This window comes from Hyaena hyaena, unplaced genomic scaffold, assembly GCF_003009895.1.
Source record: "Hyaena hyaena isolate Hyena2069 unplaced genomic scaffold, ASM300989v1 scaffold_1, whole genome shotgun sequence".
NCBI classification, from domain to species: Eukaryota; Metazoa; Chordata; class Mammalia; order Carnivora; family Hyaenidae; genus Hyaena; species Hyaena hyaena.
Window position 1 is genome coordinate 8,115,310 of NW_024080633.1, and position 16,864 is coordinate 8,132,173.

The 16,864-nt window shown below is 62.4% G+C and overlaps 1 protein-coding gene across 2 annotated transcripts in view; it reads right to left on the minus strand.

Annotated features, from left to right (window-relative positions):
* Positions 1 to 277: 277 nt before the first annotated feature.
* Positions 278 to 16,864, minus strand: part of CUNH16orf74 (chromosome unknown C16orf74 homolog) — a 28,057-nt gene continuing 11,470 nt past the window's right edge. The window contains exons 1-3 of one of the 2 annotated variants that reach the window (XM_039227636.1): positions 2,538 to 3,001; positions 1,911 to 1,921; positions 720 to 781 (exon numbers count right to left, since the gene is read on the minus strand). In XM_039227636.1, the coding sequence (XP_039083567.1) occupies positions 737 to 781; positions 1,911 to 1,921; positions 2,538 to 2,781 (300 nt within the window). In that variant the 5' untranslated portion in view covers positions 2,782 to 3,001 and the 3' untranslated portion in view covers positions 720 to 736. The other variant, XM_039227643.1, reaches the window with a different exon arrangement.

Below are 16,864 nucleotides of genomic sequence, written 5' to 3' on the forward strand. Positions count from 1 at the left end.
GCCACGCGCAGCTGTCACTATCAGAATATTCAGGGGGCGGGGGAGGGGGAGGATGGGGACACTTAACAATTTAATGCTCTTGGAAAAAAAACCCCAGACCATTGCCTCCCGTCCTAGACACGCATTGTTACTAGGGTCCCACGGCTGGCGAGGACAGAGCTGGGCCTCGGGGCCACACTCAGGCTTGCGACGCGCAGCCCGGCCCCTCCGTGGGAAGGGGTTCTCGGGTACCTGCGTGTCTCTGCCTCCTCCGCCCAGCCCAAGCAGCAGGCCTCACTGTTCATTACAGAGGACCTTTATTTACAAAGCAAAAAAGAAACCACAGGTCGCTTTTTGGGCTCTTCTGATATCTGTAAAACAACGTGTAAAAAACTCCTCGTCTGCAGGGAGTCCTGCGGCCGGCCGTGTGGCCCGGGGCGCAGGGAGGGCCAGCGGGTCCGGGAGGCCTCTCCCCGGCACCTCGATGGCCGTCACCAGGGCTCCGGGAGCAGTTAGAAGGCGTGGGCGTCAGGGGGCCGGTCCGCTCGGTGGGGCCCGAGAAACACCCGGTTCTGGACGCAGCCAGGGCTCGTCATTCCTTTGCTCAGCTTGCAACCCGTCGGGCGGCCGAATCCTTTGTTTTCCCGTCCGGGGTGCTCGGCACATGTGTCCCAGGCAGCCGCGCCCCCAGGGACGTGTGGCGTTGGGGCCCGTGAGGACCATCTCCGAGCGGTGCCCCCTCCTCAGGCTTCGGGGTCTATGTCTCCGTCCTCCGGGCACGACCCTGTCTCTTCCAACCAGACTAGGTAGGAGACAGAGAAGGGGTCAGCATCGGGACGGCCACCGCCCACCGCAGCCCCAGGGCCAGTGTCTCCGGGCTCCCCCCGCATAGAGGCGGTGGGGGGAAGGATGCTGACGGGGGGCCGTGGGGACACCGGGGCTCGTGGGCCTTCCCCACGCACCCTCCGCCCACACCCGATGCAGAGCCGCCCGGGGCCCTGGCTGCCGTCCGTGGGACTGGACCCCTGCGCCCCACCCTCGACTCGGCGTCTTTTAGGAGAGGACTTCCTGCCCAGGGCTGGGCGGAGGCCCACACCTCCACGTGGGCCCCTGTCCTAGAGACGGGAAGTCGAGGCCCAGAGAGGGGGAGACCTGCTTCAGGTCGGCCCGGGGAGGCCAAGTCCTCACCGCCTGCGGAGGCCCTGGGGTCTGATAATCACTCGGAGCCAGCAGCCCAGAGGGAGTGCTACCCAGGCCTGGTCTCCCCCAGCCCTAAATGTCACTGGGGAGGGAATATCAACAGCACGGCCACTGCGCAGGGCACGAAATCAGACCCCGAGCCTGTCGTGAGTCCTCCTGAACCTCTGAGGCACCATTTTACAGATGGGGAAACTGAGGTTCAGGGAAGTAGAGCCCCTTGCTCAAAGTCAGAAGGTGACAGGTCACGGAGCAGGGATCTGAATTCAGGGTCTTCCGACCCCGAGGTCTGTGCCCTTGATCCCATGCCTCCGTTCTCTGCAAGGGGAAAAGCGGAGAGACAGGGTCTGAGCAGATGGGACAGGCGGGTACCCCATGCCATCTCTGTGCACCAGTCCGACCCCGGAGATGCTTAAGCTTAGAGGGGCCTCTGCTGCGAGCTCAGGGCCTCTGACCTTGTAAAGTAACCCTAAGTCTCCCCACACTCACATTGGCTCTGGGGGCGGGGAAGGTGGTTGTGATCCCATTTTACAGATGAGGACATCAAGGCTGGCAGGGAAGAAAGCCTAATGGCAAAGGACCTAAGCCTCTGCTGCCTGCAGAGCTCTCTGACTGGACACTGGAGCAAGAGCGTGGCCCCTCTCCCACCTTGCCGTGTGTCCTTGGCTGAGTCCCTGCCCCTCTCTGGACCTCAGTTTCCCCATCTGTAAACTAGAGATAAGGGTGGTACTTGTGATCTTCAGGGCTGGAAGGAGAAGTAAGCATTACGAGAAGCATTCAGCCTGGCGCCTGGCACTTGGGAAGGGGACACGGGAATGTGACCCAGCGTGAGTCATTACTGAGAACGGCCCAGCCCCCGTCCCTACATACGGCCCGACCCAGAGGGGGTCCGACGGCTTCCTCCAGATGACCTAACCCCGGTGGGCAAGCTGAGATCCAAGCCTGGCCCTTCTGGGAAAGTCTGTCCAAGCCCTCCCCCCACCCCAGACTTCACCAGCCCCACAGCAGCGTGAGCCTGGGTCCCCCGCAGAAGCAGGGCAGGACTGATGTGACGGCTGGCTGGCTGAACGATGGCCTGGGGCGGCCCCAGATCTCACTGCTGGGTCTGAATCCCAACCCTGCCGCTTTCCAGCTACACGGCCAATGTCCCAACCTCTCTGAACCTCCCTTGGCCCATCCGTTAAACGGGGACGAAAACGGGACCTAACCCACAGTGACCCTGAGGGCTCAACGAGAACGTGTGCTTACTGCTGACGTCATCCTGATTTTTTGTTACTATCATTCGTGACGGCAGCCTCAGCACCTGGCACAGGCACGGCTCGATAAATCTCTTTGATGAGCAAACAAACAAGTTGTCCCACCGGCTCCAACAGGGTCCACAGGGGGCAGGTGGGGGCACTGTCCGCGTCTGTGTCCTCGGCCCCCCACCTCCCCCGCCGCGAGCTGCGTCTGGAAGGCCCGGAGGTGGGCCCGGCCCTGACGTGGCGTGTGCCCAAGCCTGGCCTGTCCAGCTGCAGTGCCGTGGCCAGCAAGACGGCGTGCCCGTCCCCAGCTGGCGGGGAAGGCACGGCCATCCATCACCTTGCTGGGCTCGCCCGGCCCCATCCATCACTGCCCGGGCTGCCGGCAGGGGCCGTCTAGCTAATCACCTGATACGCCGCGTCTTGCTGAGGCTGGTGTGCGTGAGGGGCCCGCGGTGGTGCGGACACAGACCCAAGCATCAATTTTTAACGAACCCGGGGCAGGTGGGGACGGGCCCCAAAGCAGGCGCCGGTGAGCTGTCCCCAGCCAGGCCCCGCCCACAGCCGGGCAGCGGCCCAGGGCGGCCTCACCTGTCTGCCTCGAGTCCCGTGGCAGCATCATGCCTGTGGGGGTCGGCGGGGTGATGATGATGTTGGGCACGTCCAGGTGCTTGTCGCTCAGGACGGGCGCCTCGTCGTGGCTGCTGCTGCCGCTGCTGCACATTTTAAAGCCTGAGGGAGCAGAGGCCGCGGGACACACACGTACGCACACGACAGGGAGACAAGCATCAGTGTCCGCTGGGAGCTTCCCGCCCTCCCCCCACAGCGAGGAGGGGGGCGTCGCCCTCGCTTCACGCAGGGCACGTCAACGACCCGTCCACACTTGCGTCATCCCAGGAGGGCACTGTTTTGCCTGCTTGGTTCACTAACGGGGCTCCAGATCAGTGTCTGGTACCCGGAGCCCCGGAACATGGCTCTAAGGGATGCGCACAGCACGGCCCGGACCGGAACCTGCCCGATGGGCGCGCGGAGCCCCTCATGCGGCCACCCCTCCCCCACACCCTCTTCTGGAAGGGCGTCGGGTGGCAGATGGGCTTCCGTTCTCCCTTACGCCTTTGACTGGGTTCCCCAGTGGAACCGTCTTGAGCCTGGAACGTTCTCTGTGCGAAGGCTTTTTGATTAGGAATTTGGGGTCTTCAACCGTCACGGGGCCAATCAGGTTTTCTGTTTCTTCCGGTGTCAGTTCGGCTGCTGGGCTTTCCCGGGAGGAATCTGCCCGTTTCTTCTCCGGTTGGTGGATTTCCTGCCCCGTGGCTGCTACAGGCGGGCCGGCCACGCCCTGTTACAGACTCTGGAAGCGGCCACAACGTCCACGCCACACCCTTGCTGCATCCTTCCCACCCGAGTCACGGGAACCAGCCCTGCCAGAAACCAGAGCGCCCGCCACACTCCCTCCCTGCCCTCCCCTCCCTTCACCCACTCCATCACCAGCCCGGGTGCCGGCGTCCCTGCCGGCGTCCCTCGGTGGCTCTGCCGTCCTTCTCTCTCCCTCCTCACGCCCCTAACTAGCCTCTCTGCCAGAAACCGCCAACCCGATCACACCGCACACCTGCGGAGTTCACACGTCTTTACAACTAGCCACAGGCAGTAGTTTTCAAAGCATGTTCCCTGGAACACTGGCCCCCGAGGGTTCCACGGTCAGATGAGTTTGGGAATAGCACACATTTGACTGTTGACTGGACTCCACCTAATCGTTCTTTCTCTTGGGGATTCCTGTGCCTGTTAGAGAATTAAAGGCTCTGAGAAGTCCTGCAGTAGGGAAGCAGCTCCTGAAGTGAGCTTCACCCCTGGCTTCCTGAATTTAAGTAACCTTGGGGTCTGTGTGTGGAGGAGTTCCTGTTGACAGCTCACAGAGCCGTGGGCTGTGAAATACATTTTGGGAGATGTTGGTCATGAATCAGAGCCAAGCCCTCAGCCCAGCTTTCAGCCTTCACAGTCTGGCCCGAGCCACCTGCCCACACTCCGGTGCTGCTCACAGCTCCCCAAACCCTGGGCTCCTGACCCCTTTGGGCCTTGGCCCGTGCTGCCATCTCTGCCTGGAACGTGCTTTCTTCCGGTACCAGGGCAACGGGCTCCTACCTACCCTCCGAAGCCCCGCACAATGGGCTCTTCTTTGGGGAGGATGTCCCAGCAAATGCACCCCCTCCCTCCTTTGTCCGTCTACACTGATTCACTCCTCAATCTTCTTCCCGCACTGATCAGTCTGCATTGAAATATTAGTTCTCAACTCTGTCTCCCTTTACCGAGCGCGTCTGAAAGGCAGCCAGTGTCCCACTCTCTGTGCGTCCTTGGGGCCCAGCACACGTGGAGTGCTTTCAATTGTAAATGCGAAACCATCGCAGGCACCACCGAGCTGGGCGAGCTGGGCCTCAAAATCCTCGCCTCCAGGCTCCCCTGCTTTGTGTTTCTCCCCAGACAGTCCCCGCCTGGGATGACACTCACTTGGGCACGAGGGTCCTGGCCCGCAGCAGGAGCTGAGGAAATGGGGTCCCCGAGCCCGTGGGGTGAGGGACGGGGGCCTCCTTTCCACCAGGAAAGCGAGTCCTCCAGCCCCGTCAAGCCCTTGGGTGACACCGCAGCCCTGGCGGGCAGCTTACGCGTCCCCCACAAGGGACCCGGAGCCAGACGCTCCCAGCGAGGTCAGTCCCGAATTCCCAAGCCACAGACGCTGCGAGGTCACGCTTCAGCCGCTGAGTTTAAGAGCAATGGTGACACAGGATTGGAAACGGATACAGTCCGCACAGCCTGCCCCGAGCAGAGACGGGAGGGCAGCAGGTGCACAGTGGGGGCCGCCAAACCCGGTGTGTGGTGGGAAAGCCACAAGGGGCATCTCGGGGCGACCTCTGGTCGCCCAAGGGGTGTTCCCCTGATGGGCAGCTCACGCCTGGACTGTCAGGGACAGTCTCTTCCAAATCCACAAAAGCAGGAAGGTCGGATGACCGGGAGCGATGGCATCAGGCGGGACTCTCGGCCGTCCTGGGCCGGGCCTGGGCTCTGTGCTCAGAGGAGCTACCCGCGGCCGGCATGGCGGCGAACGCCCTGGCTCTGCTCCCTGGGCAAATCACATCTGCTCTCCGGCCTCTGTTCTCGGCTTCCGGGAGGCGATCTCGAAGCCCCCGGGATGCCAGGCCTGGAGGGAGAGCCTTCATTTGCCCGGGGGCCCTGGGCACACGGGGTGGTCCGGCCACATGGGCTTTGGGTGATGCCCAAAGGGACTGGGACAGGGCTCCCATGGGGGGCAACCAACCGCGTAATGGAGTTCGGTGTCCTCCCGTCCTCGGGCTGTGCGACAAAGCCCGCAGACCGCGCGACTCCAACAGCAGAACTTTGCTCTCCCCGGTCTGGGCGCCGGAAGTCCAAGACCCAGGTGCCGCCGGCAGGGCTGGGTCCTTGAGAGCCCGCGAGGGAGACCGCGTCCCAGGCCCCTTCCCCGCCGCTCAGCGGTGTGCGGGGACCTTTGGTGTTCTTTGACTTGTAGACACGTCACCCAATTTCTGCCTTCCACCTCCCACGGCTTCTCCCTGCCTGCGTCTGTGTCCAAATCTCCCTTTCCGTCAGCACACGAGCTGTGCTGGATTATGATCCATAATTACCCATACTGGATCCTCACCTACCCCAGTATGGCTTCTTCCTGACTGATTACATCTGCCACGACCCTGTCACGTTCTAGGGTACTGGGGGCAGGACTCCCATATGTGAATCTGCGGGGGACGCAGTTCGGCCGGAAACACCCACGAAAACCTCTGAACACCAAGGCTCGGGCGATCCTCGCTGGCCGGCCCGCTCCGTGTGTCACACGTGTGTGCCAAGAAGGTAATGCCTCCGCGACTCAGTGGGGAGAGACCAAAACTCCGTCCGGAACTTTCCTGGACTCCACCCTACGCACGGCCTCACTTGGCTGATTGGCATCTGTGTCCCTTCCTCGTAATAAGTCATAACCACGAGTCCAAGACCTTTCTGTGAGTTCTGTCCTTCGGGGGAATGACCAAACTCCTGCACCTACAGCCGGTGTCGGAAGTGAGTGTGTCCTGTAGACTGTGTTACCTCTCACTTCCTGTTTTTGCTGACGTAGCAGGGTGGTCGGACCCAGCTCCGAGGGAGGAGGGGGGCGAGGTCTCCCGGCCGGGGGGGGGGGGGCTTCCGCCCTCACTCACACCAAACTCACGCCTGCAGCGGCTGAGGCCCCAGCCCCTCCCCATCCTGAACCCTGATCCTACTTCCTCCCTGGGGTGGCCCTGCGCCCCCCCGCATCTGCAGGGAGAGCTCATGTCTCCCCAGCACACGATGAGTCCCTCGGGAGCGCCCACCGAGGCGGCTGCCAACCTGATCCAAAGCCGTGGATTTCGAGGCTCCTTGAAAGCAGTACAAGCCGGAATATGAAACAAAAGGAAGGTGCGTGGAGGAAGCCCTCCTGTCCTCACCGGTCACAGGTGACATTCGCGGATCAGGCAAGATGCTGAGCGCCTGCTCCCCTAGGTGGTGCCAAGTCTAACCAGCCCCATTTCACAGACGCGGAGACTGAGGACCAGAGAGAGGGGAAGAACTTGCACTCGGTTGAACAGCTAGCCTGAGGCGGAGCCAAGACCCGAACCCAGAGCCACTCTGTCTGACAGCAAAGCCGGTGCTTCTTGCGATTCCATGCAGTGAGGCTGGCAAACTTTCTGCACGGGGCCGGGCACTAAACGCTTTTTGCTCCAGGGGCTACGCAGTCTGTGTTGCAACCGCTCACCCTTGGCATCCTCAGGGGAGGGTTGCCACTGTCTGTATGCGCACGAGTGGGCGTGGCTGTGTTTCAATAAAACTTTATTTACAATAACAGGAAGCGCGCTGGGTGCGGCCCTACGCCACCCAGAAGTCAGGGAGTCTGGATCTGGACTGCGCCTCCTGTCCCAAGAGGCAGTAACAGAACCTCAAAAGCCCGAGGCTGGTTAACGCCAAAAACAAGAAGAAAACCCAAACGCTGGCTTCGGCGGTGCCTGCCTCGAGGGGTGCTGGGCTTGAGGAAACCAACGAATTCACGTAAAGCACTTGCCCGGAGCTGGGGGCCTGGAGGGTGCTTGTTCCCGCCCGCTTCCTCTATAATCATCCATAAAGAGCATCTCACGGGGTGCCAGCAACGAAAGGAGGCTCTGATTATTGTCATCTGTAACAGGAGGGAGCCTCCCTGCTCGGTCTTCAAGGCCCCTTCCTCTGCGAATATTCCCAAGTTCTAAAATAAAATGCTAATGGAGAAGAGCTGCAGCCTCCCAGGGCCCCTACATTTGCATTTTAACGGGTTCTGGGAGCTTGGCGACAAAGCCAAGGTCACTCAGCGGGTCCTGGGGAGACGCTGCGGGCAGGGAGGAGGGAGGGGAGGGGGGAAGAGGGTGGGGAGAGGGAGGGCGGGTCTCCAGCACCTCTCACCACCCCCCCCCCCGGGGGTGCCCAGTCCCCAGCTGAGGCTGCTAAGCAAGAGGGAAAAAGCTCTCAGGAGATAAAGCCTACTTTGGGGATTAAAAACAAATGCCAACCAGTGCCCCAGACAAGGAGCTCATTTGTGCTAAAGCCAGAATTGTTACTCGTTAATTACGTGCCCGCCTCAGGCCATTAAAAGCCCATTTCCTGAAAGGGGTGGGTTTGGCTGGGATTTCAGGGGGCCAGGCCCCAAGGAGGCAGGGGACGGGGAGTGGATTCCAGCGCCCCAGAAACACTGAAAGATCTCGGGGTGCCTGTGCAGGAAGCTCAGAGGGGGGTGTGGTCCCTTGACCTTGACCCGGCTCCTGCTCTGGGCCACACGCTGTTCTTGACCCTGGAGATGAAGCAGGCCAAGCAGCCAAACCCCGGCCTCCGGAGCGGGGGAAACGGGGGCTGCTGTGCTCCAGGGCCGGACAGACGTCCCCCAACCTGGTTCTACACGCCCCCAGCTCCAGGGGAGTGGTCTCCCATCTTGACCTTCCACGGAAAGTCAACTGGAAAGTTTGAAAAGTGCCGAAGCAGGACCCCACCCCCAGAGAGCCTCAACTCACTGCTCTACTCGGGCCGCCAGGGGTTTTTAAAAGCGCCCAGGTGAGTCCAACAGCCAGGGCCGGGGGTCTCCAAGCTAGGGTGACCGTGGGGACAACAGTGACACCACTCTGAGCCTAGTTCCCGGCCATAAAAGTACGGTTAGTATCAGTCTTGTGGGAATGAGATGCTGGTGTGGGGGGCGTGCCCGCCCAGTGTTGGAGGACTGGCCACGGGTGAGCCGGCTGGTGGAGTCTGGGGGTCAGCGGGGTCGAGGGCCCCGCAGCTTCCTCACACCACCCTCGGGGCGCACACGAGGACCCTGGCCGCTCCCCAGGCGAGGAAGCCAAGGCCTAAGGAAAGAAGGTGCCAGAGGACACGCACAGGCTGCGCGGCCCCAGGCCTGAGCTCCCACCCTGCCCCCTCTGACATCGGCCACCACTTCCCAGCCCTCCCTGCTCAGGGCGCCCCAGTTTCCGGGGCGGCACCTGCCGCTCTGCAGCTCTCAGGGCCCCCAGGCACCTGCCGCAGGCATCATGGCTCACGGGCGCCCTCTGCTGCTTCTTTTGAAATCTGCACCCGGGCCGGCACCAGCTTGGGGACCCATGTGTCACAGAGGCCAGAACGCGCACCTGGGCTTCAGTGCACCTGGCGATGACCCCGCCTCTTTGGGCCTTGCGTCCTCACCTCCAGGGGCTGCTGAGGGGATTCAGACCCACAGGGCTGGATCGTTCAGCATACAGGGTTACCAACAGCGCGAGAGTCTAACCTTAGCACTTACGGGTTCAGCCAATATTAAGCACCTACTGGGTGCCAGCCAGAGGAGTGGGGGTGGCTCTGACACAACATTCCTGGTTCCAAGTGGACACCCGGAGGCGCGTCTTCCGTATTGGATGGGGACGGCCGCGTCCCGCCTGCTGGCTGTGACCCCGCCTGGCTTGGCCCGGGCCCTCTCACCTGACGCTCACCCCGCTGCAGCGCAGAGCGGGCCCCGGGGGAGGTGCTGGGTGTGCAGGTGCTCAGCGGGCACCCACTGGGTGCCGGGGACACAGCCGGGCACAGAACTGTCTTAGCACGTGTTTCTCTGCTCCTTCCTCCACCTCCAGGCCCCAGTGCAGACGGGAGGCCCTGAAGATTTCAGGGTCGGAGGGGGAAAAAAAAAGAGAGGGCTCACTGTTTCCAGCCGCTGTCAGGAGGGCTCGCGCTACTGCAGCCGGGTCCTCCCAAGGAGGCGACGGCGTGAGAAGCCCATCTTCCAGATGCGCACACTGAGGTGCAGAGGAGTCAGGGACCGTGGCCAGGACCATGCGGGAACCGACAGGGACCCTGCCTTCCCCGGGGCCAGGACGCAGATCGGATAAACACTTTCTGGAGCCAGGGTGGGTGTTAAGAAGCAGATGACAGGGGGGCGCCTGGGTGGCTTAGTCGGTTAAGCGTCCGACTTTCACTTAGGTCATGATCTTGCGGTTCGTGGGTTCGAGCCCCGCATCAGGCTCTGTGCCGACTGCCAGCTCGGAGCCTGGAGCCTGTTTCAGTCTGTGACTCCCTCTCACTCTGACCCTCCCCTGCTCATGCTGTCTCTCTCTCTCCTAGAAATAAATAAAACATTAAAAAAAAAAAAAAAAGAAGCAGATGACAGGAAGGCGCCCCAGGACAGCGTTAGATGGTGGGAGTCGGAACGGGATCCCTGGGGGGCCGCTCGAAGAGAGGCAGGAGAGAGGCAGGGAAGGCGAGGGCACTCGGGTCAGCCCCGGCACGCACAAAGGCCCTGGGGCAGGAACAGGGTGCGCTGGGGCCAGCACCGGCTCCTGACCGGATGTCGGATCCAGTGTCGGTCTTTCGAAAAACAAGCCGACAAATGCCTCCAAGCGTTCCAGATGCACTTAATCTTTTTTTTTTTTTTTCATTCCAATTAAGCGGAAAGCCTTGCACTGTTATGGACGAGGCCAGGGCAGTGAGGGCGGTTTTACCTTTTCCAGGCAGCCTGGGCCCCGTGGAGACAGCGGTGGATGTTTTAAATCTCTTTTTAATTAAGGAAAAAGCCCCAGCTTGCGTCAGGGATGAGCTGCAGGAGCCGGGGAGGAGGAGCCAGAGAGAGGGCAGGGCGGGCAGGTGGGGTGAACGTGCTCCGTGCCCTGCGCCCCTCCACCCCCCATGCCAGGGTGGGCTCCGGTGGGCTCCCAGCCCTGAGTCCTGGCGCCCGCCTCTCCGGATGACCCCCTGGGTCTCGGCCGGGTGGAAGTGGGGGTGACGGTGCAGCGAGCGAGAACCAAAGTCAAAGCTCCTGGAAAAGCTGCCCTTGGTGTGTGCAGCTCAGGGCTCCTGGGTCCGCCCCGCTGACGCTGGGGGAGGCCATGGGGGGGGGGGCGCCCTGTGCACAGCAGGGTGCCAGCCCCGGCCCCTAGAGGCCGTAGCACCCTGCAGCTGTGACAACCTAAAATATCCGCCCGTGCTCCCTGGGGCTGGAGCTGGCAAGTCAAATGCAAATATTTGAGCAGAACTCTGCTCATAGTAGAGTTTTTCCTCGTTCACCTGGACTTCAAACGTAACAGGGGAGCCTGCTCTCTCCCCTGAAATGTGGCAACTCCCCGTGACGGGGGGGCGGGGGGGCGCCAAACCCCCCACAGGCCAGAACTCGAGACCAATTCGCACAAGAGCTCAGCCACCGCCCACAGCACACGCCCGTGCTTCCAGGGGCGGCACCGTGAGGGCTGCAAAGTGCTGGGTGGTGACCCAGGACACGCACGGATGACAGGCAGGAAACTCTGCCCCAGGGCATCCCGTGTGCTCCTCTGGCGGCACCTGGGGGGGTGGGGGGGCGGGCAGGCCAGCTCTCACTTCACGGACACTGAGGCCTCTGCCTTGGGGCCCGGGACACACGGTGACTTCAGAGGCTCTCAGACGCGGCCCGGGCAGCTCCAAGCTGTTGGCTCAACGCGAGAGGGGACAGGACGGGGTCTCGGCGGGTCAGGATCAGACTCTGGAGAAACCGTCGGTGGCGTGAGGGGACGGGGGCGGTCCTGCTTCCCGACACGGACGCGGGCCGGTGGCTCCCTTACAGCCACGTGCTTCCCGCAGAGAAGGGACACGTAAAGTGCGCCCGGCCCCACTGTGCCCCCGTGAGGCAGAAGAAGACAGAAAAGGCCCTCATCATATTTTAGCTCAGTCGTTCCCCACGCGGCGGACGTAGGGCCTCGGGGGAGGCCTCGAGCTCGCGTGGCAAAACTCGCAAAATGACCAGGGCACGCGCCCTCCTCCCAACGGCGGGTCTGACACCGCCACTCGTGTTGGAAAAAGAAAAGGAATACTCCCAAGGACATGTGTGCACATGCCCACGTAGAATATTCTGGAAGGAGACCCCAGGAAGCAGTGACCATGGCTGGCTCCAAGCCGGTGGCTAGGAGGGAGGCCAGGGCAGACCTGCTCTCTAGTACATATCCTTTTTAAAAAAAATTTTTAAGTTTATTTATTTATGTATTGAGACAGAGGGAGAGGGAGAGACAGAAAGAGAAAGCACAAACGCAGGAGGGGCAGAGACAGAAGAATCCCAAGAAGGCTCCGCGCTGTCAGCACAGAGCCCAGCTCTGGGCAACTCTGAGCCAAAACCAAGAATCAGATGCTTAACCAACTGAGCCACCCAGGTGCCCCTTTACTACGTACTTTTTGGTACATTTTACACTCTGTACCACGGAGGTATTTTATATGTTCAGAAAATAAAGTAATAAAAAAGAGAAAACACTTTCTGAGGAGGCGCTACGCAGACAGACAGGCTCAGGAGGCAAGAAGGAGAAAGGTTGGCCGCCTGCTACAGGAGAGGTTTGATCAAGGTGAGGCCACGGGGAGACTCCTGGACAGGCAGGAGCGGGGACAGGGATGCTCCCTATCAGGACAGTGGCCCCGTGTGTGGTCACCGGACCCGAGGAAGCCGAGAGCAACCCCAGAGTCCTGGGGTGGGGACACGGGGTCCAGCTGGCCCCCCTCCCAGGCCAGCGCCATCGGCAGCTGGAGTCCAGCCCGTCAGGGCCGAGTCTCGGCTGACCCCCAGTTCTTCGTGGCTTCTTCACGTGGAGAGAGCCGTGGTTACCGCTTTGTGTGTCTCCTTCCAGAACATTCTCTGTCTACACGTACAAATATTCTTTTCCTTTTTCCAGCCGAGTGGAGGCGTTAGACCCGCCGTTCTGCCCCTCGTTCCTGTCACTGAACCGTGTGTGGTTCTCCAGGTGGTCAGAGCGGCCAGTCCCGCCTCACACCTTCGTGGTCCCCCTGCGCGGCCGCCCTTCTGAGCCACACGTGGGAGGCCCACGGCCAGGACGCCAGCGCGGGCTGCCAGGAGCAGAGGCGGGCTGTGGGGGTGGCTAGGAATTCCAGGACAGGTGTCCCCAGGGCCTGTCCCCCAGGACCCGGCGCGCCCCCAGCCCGGAGTGCTGCCTGCTGATGGCCCCCAGGGCCTGGCTCTGTAGGGCTGGGAGGGACCGAGGGGGGGAGGGGGCGCGGGGGGGCGATGGAGGCGCTCAGGGCCAGGCACACCCACACTCCCCTCATCTGGGCCCCAAGGTCGTGCAGCAGAGGGCAGGGAAAAGGCCTGTCCCCCTCGGTCGAGGACGGGTGTGTGGGGCCATCTCATGATGGCCAGAGCCCTGGAGCTGCCCCCAAGCCGGTGGGACCGTGGAGGCCTGGCCGGTGCTCGCCCTGGGCCCGCCGCTTCCACGCCCACCTTCGGGATTGGTCCTCGGGGCGCCCCAGGCAGGTCGACCTGACCGGGACCCCCTCGGCCACCCCTCCCTTCCTCCCCCAGGCCGCACGTGCTGGTGCCTAAGCAGAGAGGGGGGATGGCTCCTGGCCGTGAGGCTGGAGGCTGCGGGCTCTCCCGCGGGGCGGGGCCAAACTCAGTGCCACCTACTTCAGCATTTAAGGTCTCTGATTATCCGCCCCTCCTCTGAGTGGGTGGGGGTCTCCCTGCCCTCTGGGCCTGCACCTCCCGGGTTTGCAGCCCCCCCAGCCCAGGTTCCGTCTGAAAAGCCAGGGCAGCGCCCCGGATGGATGGCGGTTCCCAGCCTTGGCTGCATGGAAGCTTCACCAACACCCTGGGGCCAGGACCCGCCCACAGAGTCTGAGCCCTCCGGGAAGGGCCAGGGCTGCAGCCTTTGGAGAGCCATCCAGGCGACTGCCAAGTGCCAAGGGGGGGTTGGGGGGGGTTCGTCCGTGGTCCGCATCGATTCCAGTGTGTTTCTGGGCACCACTGTGGCCTCGCCTTCTGCTGGGCCCCCACCCCTGCCACACTCCCTTCCCCACTGCTCCTCAGCTTGCCCCACGTGTTCCTGCCCCAGGGCCTTTGCGCCTGCTGCTCCCTCTGCACGGAACGCTGTTCGCTGCCTCCGACTGGCTGGGTCTGATGTTGGTGCTGCAAGGGCCCTCGGCTGCCCTGTGCCCACTTCACCTCCCTTTACTGCCGTTGCTGCAAAACCGACCCGTCTGGGTCTCACACTCACACACTCCTTTCGGCCTCTCCTACATGCAGGCAGGGACGCTGAGCTCTTCGCCGCCCTTCCCTGGGGCCCGGTGCAGTGCCTGGCACGGAACAGAGGCTCAACCACACATAGAAGGCTGGTCCGGAACCCAGCGCTGGTCTGGGCTCTGTCCCCCATGGGCAGGGGGGGCAGGGGTAGGCAGCGAGGTTAGGGTCCCCCCGGATCCCCATGGACGGGACGCTGCAGCCCACTGTACAGGCAGAAACACTAAAGCCCAGTAAACAAAGACATTGACCTTGGCCACCTTCTGCCTCGATGTGAGCCCCACAATGTCACTTTCCTTTCAAAGGTATAAAGCCCCCCACTCGTTCTGAAAATTGCTCAAAATGTAGCGGCCGAATGGATGCCATTATCCCTCCCTTTGCATGGAACTCCCAGACCCCACTGGAGTAAACCCCAAACCCCCCCCCCCCCCACCGGCTGCTTCTCTCCTTGAGAATCTGCCGTTGTCCCCACTGCTGTCCTTTCCCTCCCCCCCCGCCCCCCGCCCAGACCAGCTCTCACAGGCTTGCTGGCTGCCAGGGGCCGGGCTGCTGGTCTCTGTCCCAGCACGGGCTGTCAGCACACGGCCGGGGTTCCGGAACGTTCAACTCTCCCTCTCTCTCCCGGCTGCATGGCTGCCTTGCTCTCGGCTAAGCCCTGTGTCGGGCCCTGGGTCGGCACACGGTGGGGATGCCATCCATGTTCGTGCAATGAGCAGCCCCTGGACGGGCCCCGCCGGCAGCATCGGACGGCTGGCACCCCGGGTCTGCCCTGACGGGCGTGGAGTGCGACTCCCGTCTTCGCTGGGACCCGCAGAGAGTCACGGGCCTCCTGATACCAATCAGAAAAAGGGGCTTCGGGACTGCCACCCCATGCCTGGGTCACCGGCCGCGTGCAGGAGAGGCTCTGAGACCCCCTGCAAGGGAACTGGGGAAAATGCCCTGGGCAGTGGGGGGGGGAGGGCGTGCCCGTGTCTCCTGTCCCCACCATCACCGTCGTCACCTGCTCAGCAGAGGACATTAAAACCCCACCAGTGGGCCGTCCTCCCAAACAGCTGGCCAGTCCTCCTCCAGACGGTCAAGGTCACAAGGACAGGAGCTTCTGAGAAACCCTCACGAGCAGAGGGGACAGAGGAGACGTGACAAGTCATTGACAGTGGGACGGTGGGCCGCTGGGCCAGCAGAGGCGCGTGAGGGGCAACGGAGGAAAACCCAAACAAAGCACGGGCTTCAGTTCCAATAACCCACTGGAACGGATCTGCTGACCCCGGGGAAGGGGCCAGTGTGTTATTTCTACGTGAAACTGTAGACTTGAAACTGCACTTTCTGTAAGTCTAAAACTGTTCTAAAAAAACAGTCCTTAAAACACATGACCAAGCCACCAACGCTGGACACAGTCTCCGTCTCCTGGTCCCCTTCCCTCCCAGCCCCACCTGGCCCCAGGCAGCCCCAGGACAGTCGGCTGGGACCGCCCGGGAGCCTGTCTCCTTGGTGACGTTGTGGCTGGGGCTCAGAGCACACCAGCCCCCGAGGCGGCCCCCACAGGAAAGCCCACACCTCCGATGTGACTTCCCTGCACCTATAGCCACCATCAGAGCAGGAAGGTGCAAAGGGCCTGGGGCAGACAGGAAACCCTGTCGGCTGGGCTCTCTCTTTAGTGCCGACCTATCTAAGATAACTCTCAAAACCTGGCCCAGGAGATGGCCTCACTCATCACCCCATTTCACAGATGGCGAAGCTGAGGCTTTGCTATGTGAGGGGATGTGCACAAAGTTGTGGTTAGTCAAGGGCACGCTTGGGATCTCAACTCCAATCTCTCGAACCCCAGAGTCGCGTCACCAGTGTTTCCCAAACTTGAGCAGGCACCGGAATCCCCCAGAAGGTTTGTTACCCCCTTCTCCGCCCTCGAGTTTCTGACTCAGTTGTCTGAGAGGGTCCCACGCGTCTGGCCAGTTCCCAGGCGATGCTGAGGTCGCAGGTCTGGGGACCCACTGAGAGCCACACAGCCCCCAGGCTATCTCCCGGGCAGTGCCGCCCCGCGCTCGCTCCAGGCTCGTCACCCCTCCCGGCCACCTGCTGAGCCCGGCCACCTGGCCCGGAGCCCGTGCCTCGGTCTCCCCATCTGTGAAGTCACCTACACTGTCCAGCTGCATGAGGATGAAATCAGCAAATCAAGGGAGCCCATTCCAGGAGCCGCGCGCGACCCTGCAGGAGCGGGCAGGGGGGAGGCGCTCCTTGGACGGTGGGGCCCTCGGCACAGCTGCTCCGGCCGGGCCCTCGGCAGCAGGCCCCACTCCCCGGGGGACCGGAAACAAGGACGTGCTCCTCTCCCCAGGCTGCACCCCACCTGCTCCCACCTCGGGCTGGGTCTCGGCCGCCAGCCGGGAGAAGCACGTTCCTGCCCCGCCCGTGAAGTGGCTCACTGTGGGATCAAGGTGTCCCCCCAAATCCACGTCCACCCAGAACGCGGCCTTGTTTGGAAATAAGGTCTTTGCAGAGGTGAGTAGCTAAGAGCCTTGTAATGAGATCGTCCTGGATTTAAGGCTGGCTCGAAGTGCAAAGACAGCTGGCTCTGTCAGAGGGACATAGAGACAGGGGGGAGGCCGCGTGGGGACAGAGGCGGGCAGGGAGGACCTTCCCCTGGAGCCCCCGAGGCCGCGGGACGACCCTGCGGACACCCTGTTAGGACTTCTGATCAAGTCGGGGCGCCTGGGTGGCTTAGTCGGTTGAGCGTCCGACTTTCGCTTGGGTCATGATCTCGCGGTTCGTGGGTTCGAGCCCCGCGTCGGGCTCTGTGCTGACTGCCGGCTCGGAGCCTGGAGCCTGTTTCAGTCTGTGACTCCCTCTCTCTCTGACCCTCCCCTGCTCACGCTGTCTCTCTCTCTCTCTCCTAGAA